Source organism: Planococcus citri, chromosome 2, assembly GCF_950023065.1.
Source record: "Planococcus citri chromosome 2, ihPlaCitr1.1, whole genome shotgun sequence".
Lineage (NCBI taxonomy): Eukaryota > Metazoa > Arthropoda > Insecta > Hemiptera > Pseudococcidae > Planococcus > Planococcus citri.
In genome coordinates, this window is record NC_088678.1 from 49,350,908 (window position 1) to 49,366,969 (window position 16,062).

General features: G+C 33.8%; 2 protein-coding genes across 2 annotated transcripts in view; one reads left to right on the forward strand and one right to left on the reverse strand.

Annotated features, from left to right (window-relative positions):
* Positions 1-16,062, forward strand: part of LOC135836250 (mucin-5AC) — a 172,140-nt gene that overhangs the window by 127,266 nt on the left and 28,812 nt on the right. Inside the window, exon 2 of the mRNA XM_065350964.1 lies at positions 13,132-14,454. Coding sequence (XP_065207036.1) covers positions 13,132-14,454 — 1,323 coding nt within the window. The remainder of the gene's footprint in view (positions 1-13,131; positions 14,455-16,062) is intronic.
* LOC135836243 (uncharacterized) lies at positions 937-8,681 on the reverse strand. Its single transcript, XM_065350948.1, has 6 exons — positions 7,168-8,681; positions 3,148-5,722; positions 2,419-3,045; positions 1,923-2,329; positions 1,484-1,824; positions 937-1,412 (listed from the first exon to the last, which is right to left on the reverse strand). Exons 1-5 carry the CDS (start codon positions 7,406-7,408, stop codon positions 1,505-1,507), a joined length of 4,170 nt encoding a protein of 1,389 aa, XP_065207020.1. The 5' UTR covers positions 7,409-8,681; the 3' UTR covers positions 937-1,412; positions 1,484-1,504.

A 16,062-nucleotide genomic window follows, 5' to 3' on the forward strand; every position in this document is an offset into this window, starting at 1 on the left:
CTACCTAACAAATGAGACATTTAAACAACTCATGTCTGCCGATAATGTCAAGATTATCAACGGTTATTTCGAGGATATGAATAAGGATGAAGCCAAAAATCTAAAAGTATTGATGATCAATAAGTTTTTGAAGGTACAGTTTAGACAATTTTATAACGAAAAATCAATTATAATTTCGGATAGGGCTTATTATAAAAATATTTACACTGATAATATCATTTTACAAGAAAGTAGTTGGAAGAATCTTGTTAAGTTATTTGTTTGTGTACAAGCAACAATGAATGATTTATTTAAAATGGCAGATAACTGTAAAGATGTGTATGATGAAATGTTTAATAAAATTCATGATGTTTGTCTTGAAAAAGTAAATTTTAGGGATGTTGGTAATTTAGAATATAATATTAGATCTGTATATGCAAATACACTTAATGAACAATACGTTAAGGATAATGATGATTTAGATAAGATTTATTGCGAAGTAACAACCTTTTGTGGTGAGAATATTATAAATGATCTTATTTTAAACTTTAAACGTTTGGACCCAAGCATGATTGAGGTTATGAAATTACAAATCCCTTCTACAGAACATTTGTAAATAGTTGATTTTGATTTTGATTTTTTTAATGTATTGAAAATAGAATTAATTTTTGAGGGATTATTATTTCCATAGTATTATTATTATTATTATTATTATTATTATTATATCATAATTGTAAGATGTGTGTAAAATTTTTACTCATTTAATCAAAATGTTAATTTGAGAAGTATTCATATTTTTTTTCAACATATATAACTAATTTAGTTTAATTTTTTTTAATTGTATACTTACTTTTCCATTGCTCTTCTTTTGTGCTCAGATTTTTCAAATATACATTTTTTCTCATATCTTCTGTGTATGTTTGTTTTTTTTCAAAAAAAAATGATGAGGCAAGTACATTTTCTTTCAGTGTGTTTAATCAAATATACAAATTACATGTAGAAATCAAGGGTTCATAGACATAAGAAACTATTTAACAAACTTGAAAGATGAAAAAAAATAGAAAAATTAATAAATTACAGTTTTTTTTTCATTAGTTAAAACCAAGGTGAGTGCCACTGGGTTTCGATGTGGAATTTGCGTATATAACGTTTCTCTTTTCTTCTACCTGGCTCAGTCTTACACACGCACGCCATGCGCTCTGTGTCCAGCATTACCTTCATCCGGTGTATATTTCGTTCCCAGTAGGCGTAGTGGTTCAGATATTGACGGTGTTTCCACTGGGGTTGGTTTGGTGGATGGCGGATTTGGAAAATCTTCTCGATAGCAATATTTTGAAACCTCTTGTTGACATAAGCCAACCTCTTGTAAATATCTTTTTCACGGGAATGGTCAAAAATTTTCATAATAATCTCTGTTGGTAGTGCACCGAGGCCTAAGAGAAAAGAATCATTAAAATCCATAATTTTCACTTAAAATTATTTAAAAACAGAAAATTAAACTAACAAGTTACATAAGCAAATTCATTCAAGCTGCATAACCATAAGGTAAACTTCTGTAAGATTCTGTACGTCTTCTTTTTGGGACAACTTCTTTATATTCTTTAGGCATAGGCTGGGTAACCACTTGAAAAGGTCTCTTCCTCATGATTTTATTTTCTTCCCTTATTTTTATTTTATGATCCTTATTAATATGATCAATAGGTTGAGCCAGAATAAAATTTTTCATTGCCTCATAATTTAAGCTTTTCAAAGTATTGCAATTTAGAGTGAACCCTCTTATCTTCACGACATGTTTAAGTGAACCATCGCCAGTTTTGATGCAATATGCATAGTTTTTCGGACCTCCTGAAAATATAAAAAAATACATGTAATTTTTTACCCCCTAGTTATTTTTAGGAGTGAAAAGAAAGCATTCTTTTTATTGTAAAGTTGGTATATCGTACCAGAAATGAATTCAGTGATGTAGGCATCCTCCCCTTCCTTTTCCAGTTCATCTCCCATCTGTCCAAGGTATGGTCCTGTTTCAATTGTTTTATCTCCAGGCCGTTCCACAAAAATTATCGAATCCGTGTCACAGTATAGGACTCTGTCTTGTAGAATTTCAAGGTAGCTGTATAAAACTAATCGTGCTTCAGCTGTGACATGTGCACTAATCACTGGATTTATAAACGGTGTATCAATTGTTGATTCCTCCAGATACTCCCAATGAATGTACACAACATCATCTGTGGCAAATGTAGTATCTTTAATTTCAATGGCTGGATTAGAAAAGGTCTTGAAGAATTCGGATTCATCTTTTATTACTGTAACTTGTTTCGGATTATTCCTCTGTCCAAATTTACCCCAAAGACTAAAAAAAAAGAAAAAAAGAAAGAGTTAGAATAATTTTCCTAAGCGAGCAAAATTTCATTTTAAAAAATTAAACCCATCAGCTCTTACCTATTCAAACATAGTTTACTGAGAGATCTCAGCCCAGGATTTGGTATAATCTTCTCGACATCTAGAGCTACCCCTTCACGTTCTTTGAGATCGTCGATAAATTTTTGCTTTTCCTCATCAGATTGGACATTTGGAGGGAACCCTGAAGCTTCTTGCTTAATTTTGACAAAGGTATCTATATAATTTGCAAATAGACCACCTGTATTTGTACTAATGTTATACTTTGTCGACTCATAAGACCATAATTCATAAAATTCTTTGATTATATAACCCTTTTCTACAGCTTTATTCAATTCTACACATGTATATGTGCCTATTATTTCACGTTGGTCATCTGTATGAGTGCATGAATGTTGATTCTCTTCAACAGCGCATGTACGGCATAATGCAAAAACTAATTTATCATTTGCTTTAATGGGAAGTACTGGAATATATAAATTTTTAGGAGGAACTAATCTAACTTTGGCAATTCCAGTTATATTTCGCAGATCAGATGGTATATCGTTGCCAAGCAAAATTTTTGGATGACCTATTGGGTAGCGGCCATATTTGTTGACGTAGGGGTAGAGAGAGTTCACATCCAAATACCGGATTTTTTCATTTTTTTCTGGATCAACGTTATAATACCTGCATTGAAAAGACAGAAAAAATTGAAAAAAATTGCATTAGTGAACATCTCTAGTTTTTTTTTTCTTGACTAAAGTGTAGACTCTATCATCATATACCTACCAATAAAAGTTTTCAGTACGGCCTCCAAAGAATGGCTCTCTGTTGGAATATATTGGTGTGGGTATTTGGGCATTGGTCATATATTGCTTAAGTGATGAGTTCTCTGCACATTCAGCATAAATATCGCATTCCCATTTTGAAATTATATGAGGCAAACTAACTAGAGACTGAAGATGTTGCAATTTTTTCATAGTATTTTTATACCTCATGTCCATGTTCACATATTCTTTGGCACTTTTTGACTTCACAGTAGCAGTCCGGTTTGGAAAGCATTTAGGGCATCCATGATAATAACACCCGTTGATTTCAATTATGAGAGGTCTTATATTTGGTTCACCATCTAACACTGGACCCAGCCTATCCATTGGGAAAGCAGGATGGTAGGCATCAACCTTGTATTTATCTATTTGTTTTTCCCATCCCCGATATGCTGACTGCAGCTCAACACCATATGCATCTTCAAAATACATTAAATATCTTACTGCTAGCAACGATTGGTTATCACGCATTCGGTAAGATGGGAACGTCATTAGAGCTATGGTGTCTTGGGGGATAAAATTCATTCGATATGCAGTCATGCAAGCACCTGCTATTGTTGATGTAGCAGCCAGAGGATCCAAATGTAATAAATCATAAAAGAGTTTTCGAAATTTAACGCATGCTTTTCGAAGAACTTCTACATCTGCAATGCAATACTTTCTCATCTCTTCTCTAAAGTTGAATACAACATTTTTTGATTTTTCTTCATTATACCATTTCTGGAATTTTTTCAAATCCTTTGGTAACATTTCATTCACACCATAGTATTTTTCCTCTGGAATGGGCCCAATATAGTTTTGATTTTGCTGCGTATTGAAGAAATGGGGAAAGTATCCTTTAGAAGCATCTTCAATTCCAAACATATCTGGTAACGCTGCCAGCTTTGTATGGAAAAAATTCAAACTATCTTTAAATTCAATATTATTGTACTTCATAGAAATCAGTTTAGACCCATTCATTATCAGCTTTGGGATCCATTCTATTTCCCGCACCATGTACTCTATCAAAAACATGTAGTCATATCCACCACCATTATGAGCATATACATATGTCTTCATAAATGGCGGTGTTTTCTCTCTAATGATGGTGAAGAAATCATGTAGCAAAGCGTCACCTTCCTTATTTTCAATAACGAAGTGACGTTTGCCGCAATAGTCGCAATCTACCAACATATCATCATTTTCGTTATTTATACATTTGGTGCAGTTCATTTGAAGAACAGCGTAATTTGGAATATGACGCCTCGCTGTATATTTCGGAGTTACAATATAAGGCTCTTCTTCAACTCTCGCCTCAAAATCGAAGAAGATGAATAAATCATTACTTGCTTTTGTATTTCTTTTGATCCTTTTGATAAAACAGACGTGGTCATGAGGTACACTCTTATTACAGTTTGAGCAGACATGAGATTCACAGTCATGCTTCTGAGTTAGTGATCTAAGAGAATACAATTTACTGCATTTGTAGCAATATTTCAAACCTTGGCACACACTCAGATTTCTTTCAAAATGACCAGGCTGTAAATGGTTGTCATAGCAAAATTGATCATAGAAATCTCTGTGACATTTATCACATTTTATCATGTCGTTGAATGATTTTACCTCACATTTAGGTAATTTTAAGCATTGATAGCAGGCGTATTCACACTTATGCTCGCCTTTGTGATGATACCCCACACAGCACAGGTCGCAGAAAAAATCAAAACCAAAAGCTGCTTTCAAACTAGTGATTACATTATAATGTTCTCGATGATAGAATAGGAAAATATAAACCGTTGAAGTCGAATCACCTTTGAAGGATACAATGCGACCATGAGTATCAGCCCCATCAAACACAACTATTCTGTAATCTTTCAAATGCTCTTGAAATTTAGTGAGGGCATCAATGCCACCGCCAATTATATTGATATCAACCTTCGCTTTTCGACATAATTTCTGAGCACACAATAGCTGGTAATCTCCTCGAGTTTTTTTAATAATGAGATCATAATGATTCTGAGAATTCTTGCTATCATCCTTATGTACCAGAGCTTGACCCACAACTAGTGCTCTTGGTAAACATAAATTATCATGAGGATTATCTATCGTTATTATCGAGGTTTTTTTCTTGCAGAATGGTTCATAGGGTAAATTATCAAATTTTCTCCTTCGTCCTTCACCATCAGGCATTCTAACTCTAGTTACTTTTATTTTAAAGGGTTCATCTGACAAGAATGATTTGTTGCTTTGAATTACATTAGAAAATTCATTCATAATTACATCGGCTGAAAATTGACTTGGTGCTCTGTATGAAATGAAGATAGGTTTCTCAACTGAATCAGTACCCATAACTAAACCAACTCTATCACGAGGATTCAAATCTTTAATAACAAATTCGTTGATTAATTTATCCAGAGCTTTTCTCAAGTAATCTTCGGGATTTTCTTTGTCTAGGTTTTCTTTTAATTTAGCAGTCAATGTTATTGCTTCGGCAGAGAATTTCCTGATGACTTTTGAAGTTATGCCCAAAACTTCGTAGAAATCGTCAACTTCTTCATCTGTGGGTATAGAGAAAGAAAAAAAACTTTTTTTTACTGAATGTTTCTTTTTTTGGTAGGGCTTGGAATTTTTTTTCATGTTAAAATCAATTTTTGTAACATTTTCAAAAAAATTACCTGTTTCAAAATTGTGCTGATTTTTGGAATTATTTTTCTGTTTTATAAAATTTTGAAAAATAAATAAATAAAATCTAAATACTTATCGAAGTTGTGCCACTTTTTTTTAAAATGTTTTTTCATTTTTTTTTTGTAGTTTACATGTCAAATTTAAAGGATCATAAACGTTTATAAATGACCACAAAGAAAAAATGATTTCTTCCAAGCCCTATTTTTTTTATTTAAAAAAAATCACGATGCATAGGGTTTTATTTTTTCCTTGTACCACTTCCCCCAACTCTCGAGAGAGCATTCAGCTGGTGCATACAGCAACTGCACTTCCTCTATGAATTCTGTCCAAGATAATGTAGGTAAATTTAACTCGTTTCTAATTTTTTGAGAAAACTTCCATTTTTCAAAAAAAGGATCTACAAGAAAGTATTTCAAATCTTCAGCATGTTCTTCTTTTTGATAATCTTTAATTAAATCCATTTTAGTATAAAAATGAGGAAGAGAAAATACATGAGCAATTTCATCATGAGTGTACTGTTCCCAATTTTTTGATTTTATATATTTTGTTTTTTGAAAAATCTCCATTACGTTAATGGTCTCTTTATTAAAATGCAAAATGGTAAGAAGGAATTTCTTGAATTTTTCTTTTAAATAAGCCTGTATAAAATTTTCAATTTCGTTGAAATTTTCTGGAAATTTTTCATTCCAGACATCTTTGAATTTTTCAGCAACAATTTCACAAAAAAAATCATTTGTTTGGGCTAACATTATGATTGAAGCCCCAGGGAGACGATCTATGATTTCAAAAAATATTTCGGGGGTCAAATTGTGAAATGCTGTTAACAAATAAAAAAAAGATAAAAATTAATTTTTTTGTAATAGCGAGAAAGGGGGAGGGGGTGGGGAAAAAAGAGGTACAGAAAACCTTGAAATATGACTTAGGTAAGCATTAAGCTATGCCTGCATTTAACCAGTTATTTTCTTTTTTTCTACTTTGAAAAAAAATAAAATTCACCATTCTTTGCCCAGATTGAAAATGAAGAACACATAAAAAGAACCAGATATTTGTCACTTTTAAAAAAAAACCTTCCAGTATTATAACACCAAAAAAATTTTCAAAATTCTAAAAAATTAAAATAGTAATATTGATTTTTTTCAAAAGAAATAAGCATACAAATTTTGATTCATTTTTTTAATGAAAAAAATTAGATTTTTTACAAAATCATCCACATTTCTTAATTTTATTTGTCACTTTTACCCAGAATGATACTCGAAACATAAACATCGCATTAAGCATAATTTTAAAAAAAATTGTAAAAAAAAAAGAAAAAACTTACCAGTTGCTTGTGAGGGGGCTTGAGATGGACCAGGTAAGGGTTGAGATATGGCGTGAGATGGCCCAGGTAAGGGTTGAGGTATGGTGTGAGATGGTCCTGGTGATGGTTGAGGCAATATCTGATCGATTTCAGCTGTTGAAATATCTGGTGGCGAATTCGGTATTGCATCAAGTAACATATTAAACATCTCATCTTCGTCTACTGGGAGCTCCAAACCACTCAAATTCTCGGAATTTTCCATTTTATTTTTGAAAATTTAAAAAAAAACTTCGAAAAATAATTGTTCAGTTTATTCCGATTTTATTCAGAAAAAAAACTAGAAAAAAATCACAGTATCTACTATCAAGGTTCGGATTTGAGCACCAAAAAAAAAAACACACACAAGCACTATTTTTGTATGTGATATGTACTTAGTTGCAAAATATCCACTTGAAAAATCAAAAGACAACTGATCTCTTCACCAACCATCTACTTTCTTATATATTCGTAATTTCTCTTTTTCCTACCCTTAATTTTGGTATCTTCTATCCCCTACACCTACACTTCGAACCTGGAAACCTTTTACACATCTTTTCCCACGATTTCTAACATTTTCGAGAATTTTCTATGCCTAATTTTTGCAAAGTGGTCTACCTACCACACATTTGTAACTATATTGGCGATTGTAGTTAATGTCTTTTTCATTTGGATGATTTGTCCAGACATGTTTAATTCTTATTTCCAGCTAAATGTCTGGTCTTTAGAAATGTATAATTTGTATTGTTGAATATACCTATTTTCGTTCTTGTTCTCACATTATTTTTTCTTTCCCATTAACTCTCTTAATTTTGTCAAAAGATTTTTAAGACGCCATCCTTTTATTTTTCAAACCTTATTAGAAAGCACTTAAGATACATAGACAGATAAAAACGGTACTTTGTAAGTATCTCATTGTATGTGCGATCCTGTTAAGTCTTTAAAAAAAATGCTACAGCTTTGTGGGAAAAAATTTCACTTTGCATTTTGGCATGTACGAGTATATGCGCGTCACAGAGTCGTGCCTATAAAAAAAAGCATTAAAGACTCTTAGAACAAATAATAGGGTGGATTTTCGCAAATACGCGTATGTCTATGGCTATGTGTGTGGCAGAGTCAAATCTTTCCCAAAAAGACTCGTGAGAATAAAGTTATACCTACACAGCATTTCACAGTGGTCGAGAACGAAGGGGGAGGGGGGGGGGTCATATATAATTTGCAATACTCGCATGTAGCCAGTGTACCAACCATACAACTAGACATACGTAATTATTTTTAATCGTTGAAATTAATCAAATTAATTAAACATAGGTACACTGATTGATTATTAATTAATTAAAAAAATCAACCCTCACAACGTCACGTCGCGAACTATTCCCCCTCCTCACCCCGCCCATGGCATTCCCAACCCTGTACCAGTCTCGCGAACACGCGTTGCGTTGTGCAGGTTGCATACTCCGCAGGGGAATCCTTGTCCGTAGATCCCCGCCTTAACTACTGACGTCCAATTTTATATTACCCTCATCCACACCCCTCCAGTGCCTCTGCCACCACTTCAATTTTCACTTTATTGAAAGTTCAGATATTTTCATAATGTTGGTGTCATTTTCATATGAATCGAACACCCCGAAAACGAATATGACTTTGAGCAATAGGGTTATTATAAGGAAGAATTTTGGTTACTTTTTTTGAATAAAAAAAGTTACTCGAGTCTAAAGTTGATTTTTATTTTTGAAATTTTCCTGCGATTCCTCCATCTTTCAATATTTTGTCATAATTAGTGCAAAATATTATTGTGGAGAAAAAATTTTCAAAACACGAATTTATTCAAAAATAAGTAAGCGATTTGAAAATTTTCAGCCCCTGAGTAGAACCTTAAAAGTGGTCTTGGGTTTTCACGTCAATAGCATAGATCGATGCAAAATCTCAAATAATTTCATTTGGGACTGGTCCATTTTTCCTAAAACATGTTGGGTAGCGACAGGAGCGAAAGAACCACAATTTTTTTGAAAATTCCTCCTCTTTAAGGCTTCATTATCTCACCTGTAATAGCACCTTGAGGGGGGAGAGGGGAGACCCACTACAATGCAACAACATCACATCTCCAAGTATTTCAGGTTTAGGGTTCATTTCAAAAAAAAAAAAAAAAAAAAAAAAAAAACAACGGGTCAAAAATTGTTTTCAGATGCTTAGAAATTGATCATTTTCTCTTTACAACTTTTTCAAAATTCAACATCTATCAAAACTATAAATGAGACACCGATAGTGAACAACCGATCATGATGATTTTATCAATTTAGAAAGACTGGTAATATCATATTTATTTTCTTCAAATAAAATTTATTTTGAACAAAATTCCAAGAAAATTTGAAAAAGTCGACGCTTTAATGTATTTGAAGAGTGATATTCCAAAACTCGCTTTGTCCATTTTCACAACTTTTCAGGAGAGAGGAAAAACAGTTTCCCTTTAAACGGATAAATTGGCTTTTTAGGCGAGTTTAGCACTTTATTTGGGTGGATTTATGATGTAGGAGTGTAGGTATACATTTCATCCACTAAATACTGCTGAAAAAAATTTCAATAACAATGGACAAAGCGCGTTTTGGAACATTATTTTTTTTTAAATTTTTAGTGAATTGGCTATTTAGGTGAGTTTAACACCTCATTTTGGTAGGATGATGATGTAGGAATGTGAGTTAATACGTCATCTACCAGGTACCACTGAAAACCCAACTTTGATAAAAATGGACAAAGCGAGTTTTGGAATATCACTCTTCATTTTTTTTTCAAAAAACCATTTGAATGCATTCTGTATTGAAAAAAGGATCATGTTGAATTTTTTTTTTAGAAAGGAGAATTTTGATTTCTCTTGGGGGCTCAAAAATGCAAAATTCGCCCCTCTGTTATTTTTCCACAAACGCCTTAAATGTGACGTAATATCGCGACCTTTTCTTTTTTATTCCAGCTTACAACTTACTATACGAGTAGAAGAAAAAAGGAAATGGGATAAAAAATTATTCCTAAGCCGCAATTATGACGGTTAGCAGGTTTTTGTAATTAATCTCTTGTCGCAAAACGTGGTTCATCGCGGTCACATAGCTTTGCGTGGTGTTTTATTGTGCTAAGATTTGCACGCTGCGCCATTATTCTTTCCATTCGTAAGTCATTTTTCTGCGTTTGAGCGTATGGCAGAGCAATTATTGTTATCTTAATGTACACCACGCATTAGCGCGAAAAATTTAGATTATATCTCGGGCTGGAGTCGGATAAATGGAATTTCATTGCGCGATAATCGCCTCACATAGCCGCGGAGAATGTCAATGGATGTCGTCGCTCGTCGCAGGATTTTTACTTTTTGATTTTAAAAGCAAAAGCGCTGCTTAATGATGGCGCGAAGTACTCGTACCTACCAAACGTGCGCCTTGTAAATGCGAAATTGACCATAAAAAAAGGCTTTTCGATGTGTAATCTTCTCGAAGCGATTTTCACCGATCAAACGAAGCTAAGTTAAACGTACAGGTAGGGCGGATAATGGTGGCGGAATATTTGCCGGCAAATATTACAATAACTGGAGGGTTTTCAAAGATTAAAGGTTAAGGCGCGGGGCGAATTTAATAAAGCATCTTTTCGAAGCGAACGAACAAAAAATAGCGTAGAATTTTTAACGTTTTACCAGCATCGTATAGTATAGCTCGATGCGGTGAAGTAGCTTTACCGTTGTCACGTTTTTCGTATTGAATTGATTTGAAAATATGAAATCCATTGTGAATAAGAAGATTACCGAATAACACGGATTTTTTGCGCCGAATAATTCCGTATAAAAAAAGATTATACACCAACACAACCGCAATGGCGGAGAAAAAAATGTTGGGTGTTTTTTTGGCGCGCGTGAGTGGAAGGCGGAAGAAAAGCATGTAAAGATGTGGGTTTTCCATTGAAAAGGGTGTTTAAAATGCACCGAACATGACATTAGACTAATTTTTACCGGACGATTATTCGGTTTATTACGCAGATAAAACATATCCCAGGCATTATTGACCTTTGTATTTGAAATTTTGAATAAATTGCGAAGCATCCCTAATTTCATGGATGAAATTCAGAACGAGTTTGCCATGCTTCGTTATGGGTTTCCTGTAATTTTAGGGTGCATAGAAAATTGGATCCTAAAATTTACCAAGTTTGCATCCATTTTTTCGCTGATGTTCGAAAAATGCTTCAATGTTTTACATTTTGAGAAATTCTTCCGAGAAATCATAAAAATACATGTTTCTTAGCTGATAAACATTTGTGAATTTTTCTACTGACTTTTTGAAATAATTTTTCAAGCATTAGATAAATATTATGAAATGCACGATTGACCTTTTTTCTCTCAAAATTTCCAAGCGTTTGATAAGTAGGTATTGTAAAATGTGCGATTAAATTTCGTGAAAACTCGCAAAATTTATTTTTAAAAATGAAGTAAAAGTTTATGAAATATTGCGAAAATGGTACAAAATATTGACAAAATCTTCCTGAAAATTTGAACGAATTGAGCCAAATCGATACAATTGTCTTTTAAAAAATGGTAGACAATACTATTGTATAAATATAAAATGTTACAAAAATGTATCAAAACATCTGAAAAAATTACTCCCTCTAATTAATAATGAAATGTTGCAAAATTAGCACAAAAATTATGAGTAATGTAGATAAAATGACAAATTGGAGCTAAAATTCTTTAAAATTTATGAAAAAATAGCTAAATTTGGATGAAAATGATTGAAAATCAAAAAAGAAAAAAAGATCAAATGTTACAGAAAATGTTCCAGAAGACGCTCCGAGTATTGTAATGTCATTTTCTAAAATCAGCAGCATATTGATAAGATTAGCTCGAAAATGGTTGAAAATTCCGTTTAATAAAAAAACGTTGAAGTTTTGTTAAATTGCTGGGAGTTACGATTCCTATCATAAGATCTGTGAAATTGGCATGGCATAAAATAGTACAAACCTCAGCGGAAAATCATGAGATCTGATCAGATCTTGACATTCCTTGAATCCAATTGGACCTGACCAGATTTACTCAAATCAAAGTTTTAATCTTAGATCTGATTAGATCTGATCAGACATAATAATTAGACCCTATCATTTTTTAAAGCACATTTCATAAAATCGATGAAAAATTTACAAATCTTGGATTTACACAAAAATTTGTGAAAAATTTTACTTTGAGTGGGAAACTACCCAGAAAAATTTTGAACTCCTATAGCCATTCAGAGAGCGGAGCTAAAAGTTCTCAAAGTACATTTTTGAAAAAAAATCGCGATTTTTTGCCACTATAGCATAGTATACTCGTAATTTGTGCAGTCCTTCAATCACCCCCCTCCCCAAAAAACAATTTCACATCCCTGGCCCATTAAATTCAAAATTCAAGCACCTATTTGAAGGGTGACGTGTCACAAAAATTACGATTTCTCATCATTTCCGTCATTAAAAACTCCTCTCGCCAAAAATTATTTTGGATTGGTGTTCAGTAGATCAAAATACCCCGAGTCTACCCTTTTCACAATAATTTCGATCAAACTGTCCAAATTCACTGTTTTGCTCAATTTGTTCCAACGCCTACTAAAATGAGTAAAAATACGAAATTAGATCGAAATTATCGTGAAAAATGTAGTACAATTTTATTTTAGATAAGTATTTCGACCTTTTCAAAAACTTGATTGAAAAGGCTACCCGTTGAGAAAAATTGATAAGAAGCCACAAACTTGGGAATTTCGGAGTTTTGTGTTACTTTTTAGTACACTGTGCATGATTCACTCCATAATTAATTAATTACGAAGATTCGATTTCCCACACCCCCCCCCCACGTCCATTCACATTTATGTTTAGTCTAATTATTTCCGCAAATTCAGCCTTTCCTTTAGTTTATTTTGACCAACGAGTAATTCGTATTATTTTCTGTGATTTCAGGTCAAAATTTCTTCTTCAATTCAGATAATCGACAGCAAGCCAGGTTCATCCCATCCTTCCCAGCAAATCAGTTCAGCGGCTCTCAGCAATCATTCGTGAATTACTTTCCGCAAACGAACGCCGGTCCTTTTCTACCCTTTCGAGCGACCGATTTTCGTCTGCAGAACGGTCAAGTGAACAGTGATTCGAACACCTTAGCTTCGACTAATAAATTTCAACGTCAGCAGCAACAGCAACAACAACAACCGCAACAGCAATTCAGTTCACCTTCTTTCAACACCGAAGTCGCAGCTTCTGATCCGAGATTCGATTCGTTGATATCGTCTCCCGGATCATTTACGTCGAACGGCGAAGACTACTCTGATGCAAATTTCCACGATGCTACAGCCGATATCCAACCACAGTCGAGATTCTCGCAGACAGACAACAGACAACCGATACAATTCCGAAGTAATCAGATAGCCAGGTTTCCACCGGTCGCCATATCCGAAGTTACCCGTAGTCAAGATAGCCCAAATAATCCAAATTTACTCCAAACTCATAGTTTTGTTAACGTTCATCATACCACACGTCACCCCGAAGAGTTACCATTAACGCAGAATAACCGATGGCGAAATTCACCCGTCCCACAAGACGATTTCAGCAACTTCAGGCCGAGAAACGTACCATTTCAGCAATTCACTTCTGGCAAACCTGCAGTAACCGAGGCTACTCCGAATGAAGATGTATTCGCTAAATTCAACCGATTCGCTCCCAAAGAGCAGACTTTCCTGGTGGCTACCCCCGAATCCAGCCCTACTCAGATCTTCGAACACGAACCGACGCCCCAAGTAATCCGACACGATAGCCATTTTGCGCCTCAAACGCAAACCGTCGACAAGAAAGAAGTGCAAATTAAGCCGGCCAAAAATAATCGAGTCAAAACTAACAGTAATATTCAGCCGACGACGTACTCGCCGCCCATTTTATTAGATAATAGGATTAGAAACACACCGTCGACTAGTACCCAATCGAGCACCGAACTCTCGAATCTTTCTAAAGCGCAAATATTAGCTAGAAATAACGCGCAAGGTATTATCAGAGGAAGGAATAAATTCAGCAGACCGCCTAGCGAAGTTGAAAAAACAACCAAACCCGCTAACAAACTTAAAACCACCAGTAATCTTCAAACTAGAAGCCCGAGCTCGACCACAGCCAAAGCTGAATTTAGAAACGATGAAAATGAAAATGAAAACGAAAACGACAGCGAAAACGAAAACGATAATTTCGAAGTGGTTACCATGTCCCAAGATCATCTGTTCGTCTCCGAAGATAATTTTAAAGGTTGGTTAATTACGAATCTCGTGTCTGGCTTGGTTTTCTATGGGTACCTAGTACCTAAATAAAGTTGGCACCTTCGAATAATTCTCGGTTCAAACTCTGAGCTATTATTTTAATTCGCTTTTTGTTCGGTTTTCTTTGCAAAAGAATTTTTTTCTACTCTTGTTGGGTTACAAAGAGAATCAAAGCTAGACGAGGAAACCTTTCCAAAGCAGTAGGTACATTAGTCTCGAACAAATTTCTTAATTACGAAAACCTCCGTGTACTTTTTCATTGGTGTAATTTAATTAAAAACACAATGAATTAGTTGTTATGTGCGGTGGAAAAATAAGGTAGGTACACCTTGCTCACCTAATCAAATGAAAAAAAGAAAAAAAAATACGAGAAAACATTTTATAATGGTGGCGCGTGAGTCGAATTTCAAGTTATTGCGTGCTTTGGTAATGTAAAATATTTCAATCGATTACTCTCATTTAAAAAGTTGGCCTATTCGTTATTTTGAGAGAAGAAAGACAGGAAAATTTATGTCTCGCTGAGCATAACTAAAGCACTTTTTGGTGATGTAAGTTTTTAGATTAGGGCTCAATTAGAAAAGTGTTCGAAATTTTGAAAGAAATAATTGTCATAATTTGCTTGCGAAAGCATGCCTTGGAAAGGAGACTGGAGACATTTTTGAAACGTTTGTGAATTGTGAATTTGTGAGTTCATTTTAATGATTTTATCAATGGAATTTGAATGCGATTCTGAAGAGAAACAATCGAAAATTTTTAGTTTGTCGAGTTTTCTATTTCAATGGAATTATTGCTTTCAAAAAACATACCTACCTATATGTAAGTACTTCTCGTGAAAACACTCACTGATTGAAACAGTGTCTGTCTCAACCACTGGTCCTTACTTGGGTCTGAACACAGCCACTGGTTGAAGCAGTGTCTGACTCAACCACTGGTGTTTTCAATTCTGATTGTTTGATTTTGGCTAAGAAGTGAAGTAGGTCTCTTGTTGGTTTTTAAAAATTTTTGAAATATTGAATTTGAAACACCCGCTGTGTTTATCTCAACCGCAGGTCCTTACTTGGGTCTGAAAATTCTCCTCTCAAGTACTCGTATTATGGGAAATTCCAAATTCGTCAGTTTCTTTTCTAAGGGGTCAAGATTATAGATTTTTTTTTTTTTTTGAATGAATGATCTTTAAAAAGTTGACTACACTACAGGAAATGGAATTTATAAAACTCAATTTATGGTGCTACTTGAATTGCTTTTCTTGAATTCATTTTTTCGATTACCAACTTACCACTTCAGGATAATTTTCATAATTACCAGTAATTTACCAAGATTACCAAAATTACCTGTAATTTACCAAAAACCAGTACTTTAACAAAATTACTTTCCTGTAATTTACCAAAATTACCTGTAATTTACCAAAATTACCTGTAATTTACCAAAATTACCTGTAATTTACCAAAAACCAGTACTTTACCAAAATTACTTTCCTGTAATTTACCAAAACTACCTGTAATTTACCAAAATTACCTGTAATTTACCACAATTACCTGTAATTTACCAAAATTACCTGTAATTTACTAAAATTACCTGTGGGCTGTAATTTACCAAA